This window comes from Perognathus longimembris, chromosome 17 (assembly GCF_023159225.1).
Source record: "Perognathus longimembris pacificus isolate PPM17 chromosome 17, ASM2315922v1, whole genome shotgun sequence".
NCBI classification, from domain to species: domain Eukaryota; kingdom Metazoa; phylum Chordata; class Mammalia; order Rodentia; family Heteromyidae; genus Perognathus; species Perognathus longimembris.
Genome location: NC_063177.1, coordinates 7,947,199 through 7,965,637, shown reverse-complemented (window position 1 = coordinate 7,965,637; position 18,439 = coordinate 7,947,199). Strand labels below are relative to the sequence as shown.

The following is an 18,439-nucleotide window of genomic DNA, read 5'->3' as shown; positions in this document are numbered from 1 at the left end:
ATGTACAGAGGGGTTACAGTTACCTAAGTCAGGTAATGAGTGCATTTCTTTTTAGACAATGTCACCCCTTTCCTCACTCTCTCCCTCCTGTTCCCATTACCTGGATTTTGACTTATCCTAAACAGATCTCTTTAAGATAATAATCTTTCCTGTTCTCCTCTCCCACTATTCCTGGCTCATTTGAATACCAAGCCTGTCTCTTTCTACTTTTTCCCACTGCCTAGCTGAAGGTCAAGAAGAAACCATAAATGGTGTGGACAAGGGCAAGTTAGGAAGCTAGGCAGGTCATCAAATTGATCATCTCTGTTCTAAGACCTCCAACTCATGTCTATGTCTTCCTTTGGGTCTGTCCGTGCGAGGAAACATTATAGAAGGATGTCTAACCTGGCTCCAAACTGTCCCTTGAACACCTACACAGAACCTTTCACATAATAAATGCAGAAAGGTAGTTAAATCTTATCATCTTCATTCTCTAAATGACCTTCATTCCAGCTTCCAGAGCCCTAGGATAAGATGAAGAGGGTGAGAACAAGCAAGATAACATAGAACAACAATGACACAGAAAAGCTAAAGAGGGGAACTCTGAATATAGAAGAGAAACCTTTGCTTCTTTCCATTGTTCTATCTTCTTGTGATCCCTTGCAATCATTTCAGTTGAAGCTTCTTTCAAAGGTTGTCACCTTCTATTAGAGCCAGTAGGAAGACAGTGTTCTGGGCTGATGGCCACACAGACTCATGAGATAGTTCTCCTTTCACCTGTCTTGACAAATACTGAGTATCTGCTGTGTCTAACTCCTGCTCAACCCCCCCCCCCCCAACACACACATACAGATAAGGAATAGTGGCTGCCTGGACTTGGGGAATAGGAGAGGAGTAGAGATTCAGTTGAAGAAGATGAAAATGTTCTGGAGTTAGATGGTGGTGCTGGTAGCATATTGTGACTATATTTCATGCCACTGAGCTGTACATTTAAAAGTAATTAAAACAGCTGGATGCTGGTGGCTCATGCCTATAATCCTAGCTACTCAAATTTGAAGATCACAGTTCAAAGCCAGCCGGGGCAGAAAAGTCCCTGTGAGATTCTTATCTCCAGTTAACCATAAAAAAACCAAAAGTGGAGCTATGGCTCAAAGTGGCAGAGCACTATCCTTGAGCTGAAGAGCTCAGGGACTGTGCCCAGGCCCTGAAGTTCAAGCCCCATGATCCACCAAAAAAAAAGTAAAGTCTAATGAAAATTTATAATAAGAAAGGTTTGGTGGTTTGTTGTTTCTTTTTTAAGACAGGAGGTAATAAGATAGCCTTTTTTCTCTTCTCTCCAAAGCACAGGCCCTCTTTTGAATTATTTAACACTCTTTCAGAATAAATCTTCTGAACTCTTTTATGTCCTTCTCTCCTGTCACTGGAGCATTCTACTCAGCAACTCAACATCCAGAAATTGCAATCAGTTTGGAGTAGAGATCCTAAGTAGTTTTGTATTCCCAAAATGGGTCCACTAATCCACCTGCAGTTCCCTCCTACCCACAAGAAAGTCTCAAGCACATAAATAAGGTCTCTCCTTTAACACACAGATCTGAACCACAAGTTCCTGGAAGATAAAACTATTTCTCAGACAAGCTGTCTCTAATCCATGAAATAGGCCAAATGCTAGTCTCCAGGTTCTTTACCAAGAAACATGGATGGTGTTAAGCCCCAGCAAGCCTACAAAAAGCTTGTTTGCCACGGATTACAGAAATATTATACACTGCAATTAAAGCAAGCAAAAAACAGTGCTGGTTGCAGTTTTGCACGCTAGCTACACTCTGCCCTCCTGCCACACAAGCTCCCTCCATGCCATCTGGGAGCATGAGGCTGGAGAAACCTAGGCTCTGGGAGAAATCATTCCTGAGGCTGATTCTGGGGCCTGCCACTTGCTGGCTTCCAGGAAGATAAGTTACCTAATTTCCAAGTAACTTGTCTAAGCCTTGGTGTTTCACGATGAAAGTGTGGATAATCATCTGCCTCAAAGGGTTATTGTGAGGAATAATGAGATTACATAAGGAAAGAGCCTACTGCATAGCAAGTTGCTCCTTGTTCTTATGCCAGCCCCCAAACTCCAAAGAACCCACATTAAAATATAAATGACTAGTATCAAAGCAATCTTTGTTCTGAACTGAAGACAGACAAAAAAAAAAAAGAAGGGCTTACTAGAGAGGACACAGGGTACAGCGACCACACACTCCACTCTGTGCTGCGGGTCATACCCTGCTTTGTCATGTGGATCTGTGGTCATTTCCATGGTGACGAACAGCTTGTTAGGGATAGAGGGACTTCGCTAAACCTCAGCTAAACAATGCTAGGCACCTATCAAGTTCTGCTCTCCTAATTCAGATCTACAATTAGGTGGAAACATAGCTTCAGCGACCCTGCCACCAAAGGTTATACTAAGGCAAGGCACCTTTACCCTCAGCATCTCCAGAGATGACACTTTACATCGGTCTTTAAGGGGACAACCAGATGTTGCAAGGACACAAGAGAAAAGACAAATGTGCTGACAATACCCTCTCTCAACATTGCATGCACCACCTACCTCTGTGTCATGCTGCTTAGGCTGTCCAAATGACTTCCTGAAGACTCTTTCCTCAGCCACTAAGAATTAAAGCCCAAGTACTGCCTGCTTTAGCCACTTTCTTACAAATGTGCCTTGAAAGAAAGTGTGGGTGGGTGACAAGGAGAGAACATGAAAGCAGTCTTCCTTACAGTCTGGCTTGGCTTGGAGCCTACCCATTTTACCTTCAGAGGTGTGCTGGCAGACAAAAGCTGTTAAGTCAAAGAGATACATGCCATGTCTAAGTGTAATTTAGAGCCTAACTTCCTCTTCCCACCCAGGAAGAAGTAAACAAAGGGACATAGGTACTCCTTCTGATGCCACAGAATCCTATCCGGTTGTTCGCTGGTCTCTCCAGGTCCACCCACAGCAAGTTCACCAGGGCTCTAGAGGCAATCTCCGTGGAGAAACAATTATTCAATGCACACATAGTCCCTGAGACTGCAGGATGGTAGACATCCTCCCTCTTCAACATTTCCAAATACCTCCTGGATGTCAGTACCACCCCAACTGGGAAACACTGAGTATGTGTTTGTTCTGATGTCTCCTGGGGCCTAGCACATAGTAGGCACCTTTTATAGCCTGTAGTTTGAATTTAGTAGGAAAAGACAAATCATAGGAATACTTACATCCCTACTCTAACCAAATAAGTAAACCCTCACTACGGACTTAACATTTTAAAGGCATATTGAAGGATCAATAGGAAATATAGATCACGGTCCAAAACCTGAAGACATTATTCAATATAATGCAATATGTAATCAAATTAAATCAGAAAGCCTGTGAAGAAATGGGCTGGGAATGTGGCTTAGTGGTAGAATACTTGTCTAGTATCATGCATGAAGCCCTGAGGTCGACTCTTCAGTACCACATAAACAGAAAAAGCCGGAAGTGGCACTGTGACTGAAGAGGTGAGTACTAGCCATGAGCAAAAGCTGCTCAGGGATAGTGCCCAGGCCCTGAGTTCAAGCCCCAGGACTGCCCCACACCCACTCCAAAAAAGAAGTACATAGGTAATTCATTAAAGGCTATCATTGTCAGTGGAGGTTCTGTGAGGGGAAAAAAAACAACATGAAGTTGAGGTGGCTCTTGTGGTGTTATAATCGCCTTCACTAAGCCCTTCTAATGCTGTCCATCTCTGCAAGGACTACTGTTCATGGAAAACCTCTCTTGTTATGTGGTCCCAGGAATAATTAATTCAGCATAACCCCTAGTAGAAGAGAGTGAGAAAATTTCCATTCTCTCTCAGAAGACCAGCTATCCTCAGCCCTGCTTTAAGGAGACCTTTCATCCCAAAGGCAGGGTGGAAGTACCCAAGAAGGAACCAAAAACATTCACTGCCATATATACTAAGTCATAGACACTGAGTGGTTGGGTACCCACACATGACTACAGAAATGCCCCACTGCAGAGCCTTTGGCTCTAACAGTCTCCTGTGGGACACAAGTATGCCAGGCTTTCACTACCTCCTCTGTAGAAGAGGCACCTGGCCTCCCTCCCCAACCATCACTATTTTTCTTAGGCAAACAATCCTTCCAGTCATCTCCCTACAGCTCCTCAGGCTCCTCCCTGGGTCCTGCCATTATTATTTCTCACAGCCCAGCCCACCATCTTCTACACCACCATTCACTTGACATTCAAGCTGCGCCTGAGTCTGGCTCCTCCATTCTGCCTAAGAGTTGAGCTTTCCCAGCCCTATTTCACTTCAAACATGCCAAATCACTAACACTCCCCCTACACACCCCACTCATCCTTTACTTGTACACAATGTAAATTGAGAGTCTCATCTATTTATATCATTTCTATCTAACATTAAGAAGAATCCCATCCTTCACAGACCACATTAAGCCCAAACCTGGGCCTACTTGTTCTTCTTCTGGGTGACTTACCTATCAAACTCTGGCCACCACTTGGCCAGCTACCACTTGGCCTAATAACATCTAATGAATACATTTCTCCCTCATATACCAGCTTGAAAGAAATACACTTACCCACCAACATCTTGCCCCATCCCAGAGCCATAGTGAGACCACAGATCTAGTACTCAGAGACCCTCTCCCTAATAAACATACATGAGAGCTACAAGCCATATGCCTTTTCCCTATACATGACCTTACCTTTCAAAACAATTTTTTCAGTTCCCATAGGGAAAGTTCATAATATCCTTTTGAACCCAAGTTAATTCCGTAGTCTCTGACTGTTGACCAAATGCTACACAAACTAAGAATGGCCTCATTCCAGGGTCTCCCAAATCTAGCCACCTCCAACCTACCCCTAATATCTGCTCATGGCATGCTAAAGTCTTCTGTTAAAGACCTTACCATGGCTTGCAATTTTACATATCCATAGCTATCTGTGAAGAGACTGATTCCAGGGTATTCTGAGGATATAAAAATCTATGGGCTGGGAATGTGGCTTAGTGGTAAGAGTACTCACCTAGCATACATGAAGCCTTGGGTTCGATTCCTCAGTACCACATAACCAGAAAAGGCTGGAACTGACACTGTGACTCAGTGTAGAGTGCTATCCTTGAGCAAAAAGCCAGGGACAGTGTTCAGGCCCTGGGTCCACGCCCTAGGACTAGCCAAAAAATAAAAAATAAAATAAATCTATGATGCTCAAGTCTATTAACTAGTACACTATCTACACTGGCCCTACACACATCCTCCTGCATACATTGTGTGTATGTATGCGTTGGTACTGTGGTTTGAACTCTGGGCCTCATATTTTCGTTCACCTTTCTTGCTTGTGGCTTCCATTCTCCCACTTGAGCCATGTGCCCAGCCCTACATTTTGCTGGTTCTTTTGGAGATGGGAGTTTTACAGACTTTTCTGCACAGGCTGGCTTTGAACCACAATCCTCCAGTCTTAACTAGGATTACAGATGTGAGCCACCAGCACTGGGCTCTCTAGGTGATTTAAATCATCCCTATACTACTTTCAATACCTAATACAATATAAAGTTTTATATTGTATTGTTTAGGGTATGATAACAAGAAAAAAGTATACATATTAAATACAGAAGAAAAATTTCCCTGAATATAGATATATGTATGTGTATACACACACACTCATTTGTTTTTTGGGGGGTTGTGGAAGGTATCGGGGCCTTGCACTTGCTAAGCAGGCACTCTACCATGGAGCCTCCTGTTTTAGCACTGGTTGTTAATGTTACAGGGATGGGAAATGTCTAAGCTTTGGGTACTATAAGGCCCTGGAAACTACTTGGTACATGACAGGATAGCCACATATACTTCTGCCTGTATTCACAATTCTGCATGGCTCGTGAATGATGTTACTTTATAACTGTCCCGTGGCTCCACCACTGGGGTTCCCCGTCACTGACTTGTGTCTCATTTCCTGCCCAGGCATGCACCCTCACAGCAAGCTGCTTATTGTATGCTTCCCTTGTAGCTGGAATGACAGGTGTGTACTACCACACCCAGCTTTTCCCTATTATTTGGATTTTTTGAGACAAGGTCTCACTATGTAGCCCAGGCCAGTCTGGAACTTAGTTTTCCTGCTTCATCTTCCCCAGTGCTGGGATTACAAGCATGTGATACCATGCCTAGCTTCCCCAGTATTTTTTATCTGAGTTTGGTTAAACCCACTGAAGTAGACACACAGAAGCTGAGGGCCAGCTGCACTAATCTTCCCAGTACTAGACTAGGAAAAACATCTGTCTTGTTCACCACTGTGTCCTGTTACTAGCCCCAGGCAGTTCCTCAACCACAACATAAAATCCTACCTACATAGAGCAGGTATACTCTCAGGGCTGTCTGACCACTGGATAAAATCTTCAGAGGCTCCTTTGGGGTCACTGTAGTTTCATCCCTTTCTTTACTCCTCCCTCCACTATTCCCTATTGGTAAAAATGGAGTCTAATGTACTTTCTCAATTCTCTAGACTAGCTTCCTGTACATGCAGAATCCCAGATTCAAGTTAAGAACTGGTTGACTGGTATGAAAAAGTGAAAGGAACTGGGTGCCAGTGGCTCCCACCTGTAATCCTAACTACTCAGAGGGTGAGATCTGAGGATCAAGGCACAAAGCTAGCCTGGACAAGAAAGTTCCAGTGAGACTCTTCAATTAGTAACCAGAAAACCTGAAGTATAGCTGTGACTCAATGTGGTAGAGTGCTAGCTTAGTGCAGAAGAGCTCAGGGATACTGGCCCAGGTCCTATTTCAAGCCCCAAGACCAACTTAAAAAAAAAAAAAAAGTAAGTTGAGGGGCTGGGGATATGGCCTAATGGCAAGAGTGCTTGCCTCGTATGCATGAGGTCCTGGGTTCAATTCCCCAGCACCACATATCCAGAAGTGGCGCTGTGGCTCAAGTGGCAGAATGCTAGCCTTGAACAAAAAGAAGCCAGGGACAGTGCTCAGGCCCTGAGTCCAAGGCCCAGGACTGGCCAAAAAAAAAAAGTTGAGCAAAGGAAAGCCTTTGATCCTCAGATCTCAGCCTCCCGAGTAGCTAGGATTACAGGTGTGACCCATCAGTGCCAAACCTAATCTTATTTACTTTGGAAGCTGAAGGAGAAGGTCCCCTTGAGTCCAAGAAGTAGTCTAAGACCAGCCTGGGCAACACAGATTCTCTCTCAATAACAAAACAAAACCAACAAATCTGAGAGAGAACAAAAGAGACAGAGAGACAGAAGGGGGGAGGGGAGGTAGAGAAAACAAGCCTGAGCCTACTAAGGCATTTCTTAGGTGGATGTTACAGAACTTTAGTTAGGCAGTTTAGTGTAATAGTGAGTATAGTATCAGCTTTCCCATGGGATCTAGAATGTAGTTCTGTATCTAACCGATGCAGGCAGAAGAGTACTGAGACCTTTCTCAGATGCAACTTTGAAGACAGAAAGGTGCCAGGGAGAAACACTCAAGATGGTTTCTGGAGATGCTTTCCAGGCTGCCACTATAGTATCCTATTGGGTTGAGAGGCCACTGCATTTCTTATTTATAGAGCTACACCAGAACACAAGCTTATCAAGAGCAGCTAAATACTTCTTGCCCTTTGGTCCCTTAAGTGACAGGAATGCTCTACATAACCCAAACTGTGCATTTTAGGCACATAGTTAATACTTCAAAGCAATAGGAGCCAGATCTGACATTAAGTTCCCATATAGCATCATGTCAATGGAGCTCTTAGGGGTAAGAGTGAAGGGATAAACTGGGTGACTGCCTTGCTGACCTTCCTATTCTTTTAACTGTCAAAAACTCATTTTTCCACAAAAATTCCCCTCAATGTATTGCTAGCAGCAATAGTAATCTGTCCTATCCTACCACATGAAATGTTGTGTTGTAACCCTCCCTTGTCTAGGAAATGACTGAACACTTACTTTTAGCAACATTCTATGGTATCTTCCATCATTTTGCTAAAGCAGCATTTCACTCCAAATGTCACCAGCACCTTTGGAAAGACCTACCCACATGTGCAGTTTTCTAGGGAAAAAAAGTTACTAAATGCCCTTCCCAGTCCCCTATCTGTGGCATCTGTTGTCAACATTTGGACAGCTCGCATATCAGAACACAGCAGCAGTCCTGCACTGCTCAGCAGCCTAGAAACACATGCCCTGAGCTGCCAGCTTTCCCACTGGTCCAGGCTCCACAGTTACTTGAAGAGAAAGGAAGGGGAAGGGATGTCTCCAAAGAACAGACACAACACCGCACAATTGCCTGAAAAAGAACATCTCTGTCAGCAACTACCACCTAGTAAGAAGACCTTCTTAAATGTCCTCCATGACATCATTTCAATACAGCAACACAGACCAGCTTCTCTGCAGTCTAAAACTTCTAGCTGGCTGGGCAGGCAGTAAGAGAAGCTGTTTGATTTATGAAGTGGGTCAACCAAAAAGAGGCGATGAGAAAGGAAAGAGGGCAGCCTGAGATCTGTCAACTCCTTTTCCTGCCCACTTCCACTCATATTTTACCCACTGTGAGAAGCCCAGAGTTCCAAGTCAGAAGATTCTTCTAGAATATAACCAAGCTTGGACGCAGAGAAAGAAGGTTTAAAACAAGAGGCTCTAATTTTCTCTTGGATGATCCTAACTCTAGTTCAAGAGTCATCACTCAGAGGGAAGCTCATGTCTAAGCAAGACAAGGTCTGATTCCAAAAGTATCTCCAAAAAGACATATTTTTAATCATGTGTGTATTGTGTGTGTGTGTATGGAAAAACTCTTAGGAGTTTTTGTTATAACAAGTGTAATGTTCAATTATTATAACAAGTGTTGCTACTCAACAAATATTTGAGACCCCCTATGAGCAAAATGTTGTTTGAGGCACTAAGGACACAAAAATGAACAAAACAGTCAAAACTCAAGCTTTCACTTATATTTACTTTTGTGGTGCTGGGGCTTGAACCCCACCTGGGCTTTGTGCATGATAAACCTACCACTGAAAAAATAAGGTGGTGGAGCACTTTCCTAGCAATCATGAAACCCTAGATTCCATCCTCAGTACCACTAAATGAAGAAATAAAAGCAGGGGGAGGTGGTAGAATTGTCCTGGAAGGCTTCTCTAACTGATGCAATAATGAAGGCTACCACAAAGGCTACCACATACACCATATAGGTGAGAAAATGGAATGCAGATAAAGAGGTTAGTGCTGTAAGGGGAGGAAGGGCAAAGGAGAACCAAGGACTAGCTGCAGAAGAGGCAAAGCAGTGAGGGTTTAGGAACTCAAGAATCCACACTACCATGTTGGTAGAGGCACAGACCTCAAGGAGTTCAAGTGTAGCTGTGGTCACAAAGTGTCAAGTCCATCTGGCTTCCCCAGTGGCTAATAGCGTACTACTAATCTCATCACCAGCTGAAAAGCAAGCTCTATCTTGAAACAAGAGGAGAGACACAACTTGGGCTCTCTAAGACCAGCTACTTAAATGCTGAATATGTTCCTGTCCCACCTTCTACCCCAGTCCCCAACACAAAATGATGCAGAAAAGGGAGACATACTTAAGCTGCAAGTTCTTCAGGTTACCACTTTTGTCTGCAAAGCAGTCAGGAGCTAAATAAACCAGGGATGACTGATTGAGTTCTAATCCAGTCACAGCAATTCTCAAAGGTGATGTGGAGGGGATGGCACTGAAAGGATCAGCAGCAGGGAGAAAGCAGCCCTCTCCAGCTCCATTAGAAAGAAAGCACAGCTTGCTCTCAAGCCCTGGAATGGTGGTAGAGGAGGATGTGATTGTTTTCATCAGGAGCCTAAGCAAGACAGACAGAAGCACAGGGAACAGGTTACCTGGCTCTCTCAAAGAAAAAGAAGAACATAAGGCAGGAGATAATTGAGGAAGGAGGTTAATAGTTCTTTAAACAGGAAGTCCAGAGGGAAATATCAATTCCAAGGTCAAAGGGTATTTGTAGAATTGTTGGAAATCTCAAGTTGGGGTCCAGGCCATGCTACCAGAAAAGGTGAAAAGAAAAGCAAGCAGAGTCCCACAAGGCTCCAAAAGCAAAGGTCATGGTTTGGACCCACCCATTTTGTAATTATATTTCAATCACCAAAACCAAAGAACTGGTGGCAGAGTTAATCAACAATCAAAGTGGGATAGGAAGGTGAAGGCACATCCTAGAGTGCACATTAAGAGACTTTTGCTAATAACTGGGACTTCCAGCTTACACCCTAACTGAGGCGAGCACCCCAGTTTAAACCCTGACTAGGCTGACCTCTCAATCCTTCAGACCTTCTCCCTATCAAAACATAGAGAGAAAGAGAGAAAGAGAGGTTTTCACTGCTCAGTCTCCCTCCCCAGCAACTTATTAATCTCCAGCAAGTCAGGTCTCATAGCCCAATACTGCACCAAACAAATTATGACCTGAATGGCAAGAAAAAGTGTGTCACCTAGAGAAATCCAATTAACAACATGACTCTGCTCTCTTTAGTTTCTTTTTCCCTCCAGTCCTATCAGGGCCACTTGTGTGTGGGTGACCAGCTCCTCTCACCCGGCATCCCCACATACCCCAACTCAAAAACCAGAAGACAATGTGTGCGCACAAGGGGCCTCCTGAGAAAAACTGCTCTCTCACTCTGTGTGTCTCTCTCTCACACACACACACGCACCTTGGCCTGCTGATAAACCTAGAAGGGCACAGGATCAAAACACCACCTGGGGAACAGTCTGGAACGTTCACCTTGAAATCACTATGTTGTCCTTAAGCCAAAGCAGACCACGTGGACAAGAAATGGGGTATTGCTGCGGTGGTTTCCTCTTAACCCCTTTCCTAATGAGCACCTCCCCCCCGAGATCATCATGGCCTCCACCCCCACTTTGTCCAAAACACGCAGCATGTGTTTTGTGTGTGTACATGTATGTAAACATCCTCTTCCCGGCCCAGGGAACCAGTGCATTTGCCAATCCGCCCCCCCACCCCCACCCCAAGGCTGCAGAGTTGGCAATGTAATCTGCAGGGACCCCGACAGGCCGGAAATGCCTGGATCTGGGCTGCAGCCCTTGAGATGCCAGAGAACGGATGGATACAGAAAGAGAACGTGGGACTGAGGGAGACCGTGGACGTCGGGTGGGGTGGGAGGCTGAAATGCCGACCAGGAGAGAGTTGCAATTCAGGGGTAGGCGAGGAAGAGAAAGAGTGAGGGGGAGGCTGTCAAGGCATTGCAAAGTCAAATTTGAGGAGCCAGGAGAGAGGAGGTGGGGGAAGGAGAAAGTAGGTAGCAAGAGAATGGATAGGTGAGAGGCTACAATAAAGTCCCTCCGTGGGACTGGGGACCTACGTCTAGGCAAACCAGAGGTGACCATCAAATACTCTGGAGAAGGGAGTCCCGAACCCCAGGACGAAGAGAAGTGGTCAGGGAAGTGTGGAAGCGGGGCACCCACAGGGTGGGGACCGAACTAGCTCCAAGAACCTGCAGCGAGGGCCAGGAGCGGAGGCCCAGGCCCCGGGGCAGGGGGAAACCGGCGAAGGGGCGAGGAGCGCCACGGGGCCCGGGGCTGGCCAAGGGGCCGCCCGGGACGCGTGTGGCCGCCTCTTCCCCCACCCCTGCAGTGAGGCCTGGAACCCGGAGCGAGGCGGAGGAGTGCGGGTGGGGGCGGACGGGAGAGGGGGACGCTCACCCGCAGGGCGGACAGGTCGATGTCGTCCAGGCTGCGGGCTGGGGCTGGGTCACCCATGGCCTCAGAGGGGAAACCGGACCCCGAGGCCGCTCACGCTCCGGCTTGGGTATTCCGCTGCCGTCGACGCCGCTTCAACCCCATCGGGGGACCCTGGGGGCGGGCTCCACCGCGCCTCCCCCGTGGAACGGGGCGGGCAGGGCCGGCGGGAGGACCGACCCACCGGCTGAGGGGAGCGTGCGCGCCCAGGAGCCTGCAACCCGAGCCGTGAGCTTCTGCGCAGGCGCAGAGCGGCCGAGCCCTGGGACGAGGAAGAGGGAGAGGGAACGTGACGCGAGCGCGCAGGCCTTCCCTCCCCCCCCCCCCCGCCGCGTCCCCTAGGCGCCCACACCTGCGCGCATGCGCAGGAGAGCGGGCGCAAGGCGCACGCGGGGACTGAGCAACCGTGTGAGCCCGGCGTGAAGGCAGTGGGCGGCGGCCGAGGCGGCTGCGGAGCGCGCCCACCGGCGTTTACGCGTGCGCACACGCTTTTCCTTCTCTTCTCCTGTTTTGGATTTTTTTCTCCCCCACGCCTTTCTCTTCCTTATTTTCTCTGTCGGCCTCTTTTGACGCCTTTCTTTCCCGTTCATTCCTCTTTCGTGTGCCCAGCTGCCAGTCAAACCACCCACCTCTCCATTTGCGGGGGAAGGGAGGTGGGACTCAACCCCCTATATTACTAGGGGGGTTGTTATGGTAACTCCCCACGCGAGGGCTGGTAGCCTCTGGAGAGGACTGGCTGTCCACCCACTCTGTTGCCATGGCAACAGCGGAGCGGCGGAGGGAGGGGCTTCTGGAGGAGACCGCGGCTGGAGAAACCACGTGGGCGCGGAGACAGAGGGTAGCCTGGCGGCCTCCGGAGTGTCCTCTACCTCCTTCTCTGGCTGGAGGAGAGAGGGCCGGGGAGGGGATCTCCTATCTCAGAGTAAGTGATCCTACTGCAGAACTTTATCTCTGCACCTCTCTCAGCAAAGTGTGTTGCACAAAGGAACAATTGATGGAATCCTAAGTGGAAGGGAAAGAAACTGTATCCAGTACCTTCCTATCTTGCAAGAGTCACTTTAAACCTGGCCCTTTTTTGGCATAGCGCCCCAAGCCATTAGCCTCACTAGAGGCCTGGTAATGCTTCGGAAAAAACAAGAGAACCGTGTTAGACCAGTGACTGACTTTGAGCCAGTGGATTTACTTCTCTGGGCTTTTCTTTCACTATTTTTTTCCCAGTCCTGGGTCTTGAACTCAGGGCCTGGTCACTGTCCCTGAGCCTTGAGCCACAGTGCCACTTCCAGCTTTTTCTGGGTAGTTTATTGGAGATATGAGTCTCCCAGAATTTTCTGCCTGTACTGGCTTCAAATTGTGATCCTCTGACAGCCTCCTAAGTAGCTAGGACTACCATGAGCCATGGGTGCCTGGCAAAACTTTTTCACTATGAAGTTTGTTAGCATTTATTTCCCTAGCCTCAGGTCCTCAGCTCCTCCCACTAGCCCCCAGATCCACCCATACCTAATGAGCCACTCCTACTCACTACCTACCTGCTTCCCCTTTACCCCCAGAGAGAGAAGCTGCCACCTGGATTAGGTGCAGACGCCATGTAGCTCCCTCTCCCGTGGGAACTATGGCCCCACTAATAAACCTTATGAACCTTCTCCTGTCTGTGATTATCTCCACTTGGTCCCCTGGAATGGCTGGGACATATCCTTTCAAAGTTAATGAAGGAAGACTGTGTGTATTTCAAGATTGTGTGTGTGTGTGGCGGGGGGGGGGGGGGGGTGTTATGGGGCTTGAATTCAGGGCCTGGTTGCTGCTGTTCCTGAGCCTTTTTGTGTTCAAGGCTAGCATTCTACCACTTGAGCCACAACACCACTTCCAGTTTTGGAGTAATCAGAGATAAGAATCTCAGGGGTACTTTTCTGCCTAGGCCGACTTTGAACAGCCATCTTCAGATCTCAGCCTCCTGAGTAGTTAGGATTATAGGCATCAGCCATGGGCTTCTGGCTTGAATCTCAAGATCTTTTCCAGCACTGACGTTATGAAGAAAAAGAAATGATCGCCATGTTAATATAAACATCACTTAAGAATTTAAATGAAGAGGCCTTGGAAAAGAGTTGAATGCCATCTTTGAGGATTCCTTGTCCTTAATATATTTGGTTGGATGCACATCCACATTTGGTTTTCTACCTTCCTCCTAACCCATTTACCTTGCCATTGATCTTATCCAAGCCATGATTCCAGTCACCTCCATTACTGTCATCTTCTCACTTGGGCTCCCTGCCTGGCCCCTTCAAATCAATGCCCAGAGTGATTTTTCAAAAACTCATAGCTGGAGGCTAGGAACATGGCCTAGTAGCAAGAGTGCTCGCCTCGTATACATGAAGCCCTGGGTTCAATTCCTCAGCACCACATATATAGAAAACAGGGCGCTGTGGCTCAAGTGGTAGATTACTAGCCTTGAGCAATAAAGCTCAGTGACAGTGCTCAGGCCCTAAGTCCAAGCTCCAGAACTGGCCAAAAAAAGAAAAAGAAAAACTCATAGCTGATATTACTCTCCTGTGTAAGACTCTTTGCACTCTACAAGCTGAGGCAGGGCACAATCACAAGTTCTAGGTCAGCCTGGGCTTTATATGAAGACCTTGTTCCAACAAAGAAAAGAACCCTTTGCTGGATCCCACTGCATTCTGGGTAGAGGAAGATTCTGCCTACTTCAGCCTTATTTTATTTATTTATTTATTTTGCCAGTGCTGGGGCTTGGGACTCAGGGCCTGAGCACTGTCCCTGGCTTCTTTTTGCTCAAGGCTAGCACTCCACCACTTGAGCCACAGTGCCCCTTCTGGCTTTTTCTGTACATGTGGTGCTGAGGAATCGAACCTAGGGCTTCATTTATACAAGGCAATCACTGTACCACTAGGCCATATTCCAGCCCCTAGCCCAGCCAGCCCCTAGCCTTATTTTTTAATGCTTCAGGCTCACATGTTCCTCCCATACTGAAATACAGTTCCTAGAACATAACCTCTCAGACTTTGCATTTACTGTTCCTTCTCCCTGAAATATTCTGCAGCCTCCAGACCATGCCTACTCTCATCATTCTTTGCTTTGGCCTACACATCGAAATCACCTCCTTTCTGAAACCTTCCTTGAAACACTGCGCTTGACTTTTCTGTTTCAGCTGTCTGGCTTAAGCCCTTGGCAACATTTAACACTGAATTGTAGTGTTGAATCTGCTTAAAAGCAGAAATTATGTCAGTCTTGTTCAGCATACTGCCTAATTTTCATTGGCGGTCTGGAAACACAAACTAAATGAAGGCTTCTGAGCCCCGGCAGGCACTGAGGACTCCTGCCTGTAATCCCAGGTACTCATGAGGCTGAGATGTGAAGCTGCCAAGACAGCTGGGGCAGAAGAGTCCATGAGACTTATCTGTAGTTAACCCTAAAAAGCTGCAAGTAGAGCTGTGGCTCAAGTGGTAGAGCACTAGTCTTGAGGGGAAAAAAGCTCAGAGACAGCACCGAAGCCTTGAGTTCAAGCTCTGGGACCAGCCCTGCACTCCCCCTGCAAAAGAACTTTGTTATCTGGCAGACCTTATGGCAGGTCCACATCAAGACCATTGTGTAGGGGCTGGGAATATGGCCTAGTGGTAGAGTGCCTCATATACATAAAGCCCTGGGTTCAATTTCTCAGTACCACATATATGGAAAAAGTCAGAAGTGGCACTGTGGCTCAAGTGGTAGAGTGCTAGTCCTGAGCAAAAAGAAACCAGGGACAGTGCTCAAGCCCAGAGTTCAGTCCCCAGGACTGGCAAAAAAACAAACATTGTGTAGTAAGTAACACGTAGTATTTTAAGTTAGTGCTTAGGCAAATCACTAACTCTGAAGTGCTACCAGAATCATGTGTAAAACAGACATAATAATAGTAGGGGAGGTTGGGATCAAATACAATTAAATATATAAAAGGACTTGGTATATACCAAGTCCTTGGTAAACTTACTAATGCCCAACTCACATGTTTAATAAAGGGATAGTAAATGAATGAACGAGCAAATCAAGATTACAACGATGAGATAAATGGCCACTTTAGTCTCAAAAGACGTTGTCCCAGGTTCCCCATGGTTCACACCTCTAATCCTTAAGAGGTAAAGATCTGAGGATCAAGGTTTGAAGCCAGCCTGGGCAAATCATAGGGATTCTTTTTTTTTTGGCCAGTCCTGGGCCTTGGACTCAGGGCCTGAGCACTGTCCCTGGCTTCTTCCCGCTCAAGGCTAGCACTCTGCCACTTGAGCCACAGCGCCACTTCTGGCCGTTTTCTGTATATGTGGTGCTGGGGAATCGAACCTAGGGCCTCGTGTATCCGAGGCAGGCACTCTTGCCACTAGGCTATATCCCCAGCCCAATCATAGGGATTCTTATCGCCAACTAACTGGCAAAAAAGTCAGAAGTGTGGTTCAAATGGTAGAGCATCAGCCAAACAACAAGCAAGCTGAGCAAGCCATGGCCAGGCACTTTGTTCAAGTTCCAGTACTGACAAAAAAAGAAAAGAGAAAAGACAAGCAAGCCTGCTGGGCACTGGTAGCTCACACCTGTAAACCTAGCAACCCAGAAAGCTGAGATCTAAAGTTTGAGGTTCAAAGCCAACCTGAGCAGGAAAGTGTGTGATATTCTTATCTGGAATTTATCACACACACACACACACACACACACACACACACACACACACACAGAGTCAGAAATGGAGCTGTGGCTCAAGTGGTAGAGTGCTGGCCTTGATCAATATAAAGCTCAGTGACAGTGCCCAGGCCTGGAGTTCAAGCCCCAGGATTAGCATGAGAGAGAGAGAAAAAAAGACAGAGATACACAGAGAGAGACAAAGTTCAAGCCTCAGGGCTGGTACAGAAAGAAAGGGAAGGAAGGAAGGAGAGATCGAAGTGGCACTGTGGCTCAAGGGTTAGAGTGCTAGCCTTGAGCAAAAAGAAGCTCAGGGACAATGTTCAGGCTCTGAGTTCAAGCCCCAGGACTGGCAAAAACAACAACAACAAAACAACAAGATAGGCTGGGTGTATAGCTCATAATAGAACCTTGTGCTTTCACATGCAGCAGTGCCCTTGGCCTGATCCAGGAAAATTAATTCTAGGACCCCTGGAAGATGAATGGACACGGGACAGGCCTAGCTGCTCTCAGGAGCTTCCACTTATCTTGGACTCTCCATTTTGGGTCTAGTGCTTTTTTTTTTTTTTTCTTCCAGAGCCTCCAGCATGTTAGGCACTAGCTGAACTCCCAACCCCTACAGCCACCTCTTTTTATCCTGAGCCTTCTCTGCTTTCCTCCCCTGACTTCAGTCAAGACTTCAGGACTGGGGGCTGGGAATATGGCCTAGCAGCAAGAGTGCTTGCCTCCTACACATGAAGCTCACCGATCGATTCCCCAGCACCACATATATGGAAAACGGCCAGAGGGGCGCTGTGGCTCAGGTGGCAGAGTGCTAGCCTTGAGCAAAAGGAAGCCAGGGACAGTGCTCAGGCCCTGAGTCCAAGGCCCAGGACTGGCCAAAAAAAAAAAAAGACTCAGGACTGGCCTGGCATGGGGGTACACACCTGTAATCCTAGAACCCAAGAAGCTGAGGCAAGAGGATGAAGAGTTTAAGGTCAACCTAGGCCAGACAAAACCTAGAGGAAAAAGAGGAAAAGGAGCCCTACAAGATAAAAGAAAGGGCAGATGAGGTGAACACAGGAGCCCACTTGGTCTGAGCACTGTCCTAGGGCAGCTGTTGCCTCTACTCTGCCCCACCATTAAGTAGGCAATGGTCTCCTTGGGGAAAGAGGCACTTAGTGCCAACAATTAGGCTAATTAACAGAACACCAATTAGTTCCAGGAGATTGCTATGTGTAGGAGGGAGATTTCTTGGATGGAAGTGTGTGTGAGAGAGAGAGAGAAGGAGAGAGAGAGAGGGAGAGAGAGAAAGAGTTTGGATGACTGAACTCAGGGCCTGGGGCTTGCTAGACTGGCTTTTACTACTTGACTCATGCCTTCAGGACTGCTTTTTGCCCGATATTTTGAAGGTAGAGCCTAGTGAACTTTTCTGCCCAGACTGGTCTTGGACAGAAGTACAGTGATGCAGAAGGGAGAGGAAAGTGGAGTGCAGAGAAAGTATAGGAAAATTGATGTAATTGGAGAATATTTAAGTTGAGCAATATAAAGCCAAGTTCAAAAAAAGCCAAATATTATAAATTTTGCTCATTTGGGCCAGCTCGACATAAAACACATACATGTTCATATGGTTTGAATATAATTTATTTATACACACAGAGAACATGACTTTAACTTTGGGATTGTGTTAGGGGATGAAAGAAAAAGCTGGAGGATGAATACTTTTGAAATGTAGCTATGTATGAAGATGGCACAAGGGATCACAATAATAGCTGTGTGTACATGTGTGTATCTCTCTCTCTCTCTCTCTCTCTATATATATATATATATACATTTATTTATTTATTTATGGTGGTTCTGTAGCTTGAACTCAGCCTGAGGGATGTCCCTGAGTTTTTTGTTTGTTTGTTTGTTTGGTTTGGTTTTTGCCAGTTGTGGAGCTTGAACTCAGGGCCTGAGCACTGCCCCTGGCTTCTTTTTGCTCAGGGCTAGCACTCTACCACTTGAGCCACAGTGCCACTTCTGGCTTTTTCCATATATGTGGTGCTGAGGAATGGAACCCAGGGCTTCATGTAGATGAGGCAAGCAGTCTACCACTAAGCCATATTCCCAGCCTGTCTCTGTGGTTTTT

General features: G+C 46.8%; 1 protein-coding gene across 10 annotated transcripts in view; it reads right to left on the bottom strand.

Moving 5' to 3' along the window:
- The window catches only part of Mink1 (misshapen like kinase 1), a 52,636-nt gene extending 40,715 nt beyond the window's left edge, over positions 1–11,921 (bottom strand). For 8 of the 10 annotated variants that reach the window (XM_048367124.1, XM_048367115.1, XM_048367116.1 and 5 more), the window contains exon 1: positions 11,647–11,920. In XM_048367124.1, coding sequence (XP_048223081.1) covers positions 11,647–11,703 — 57 coding nt within the window. In that variant the 5' untranslated portion in view covers positions 11,704–11,920. Of the gene's footprint in view, positions 1–11,646 lie in introns of all 10 variants that reach the window. The other 2 variants (XM_048367120.1, XM_048367117.1) reach the window with 1 other exon arrangement.
- Between the last annotated feature and the right edge of the window lie 6,518 nt (positions 11,922–18,439).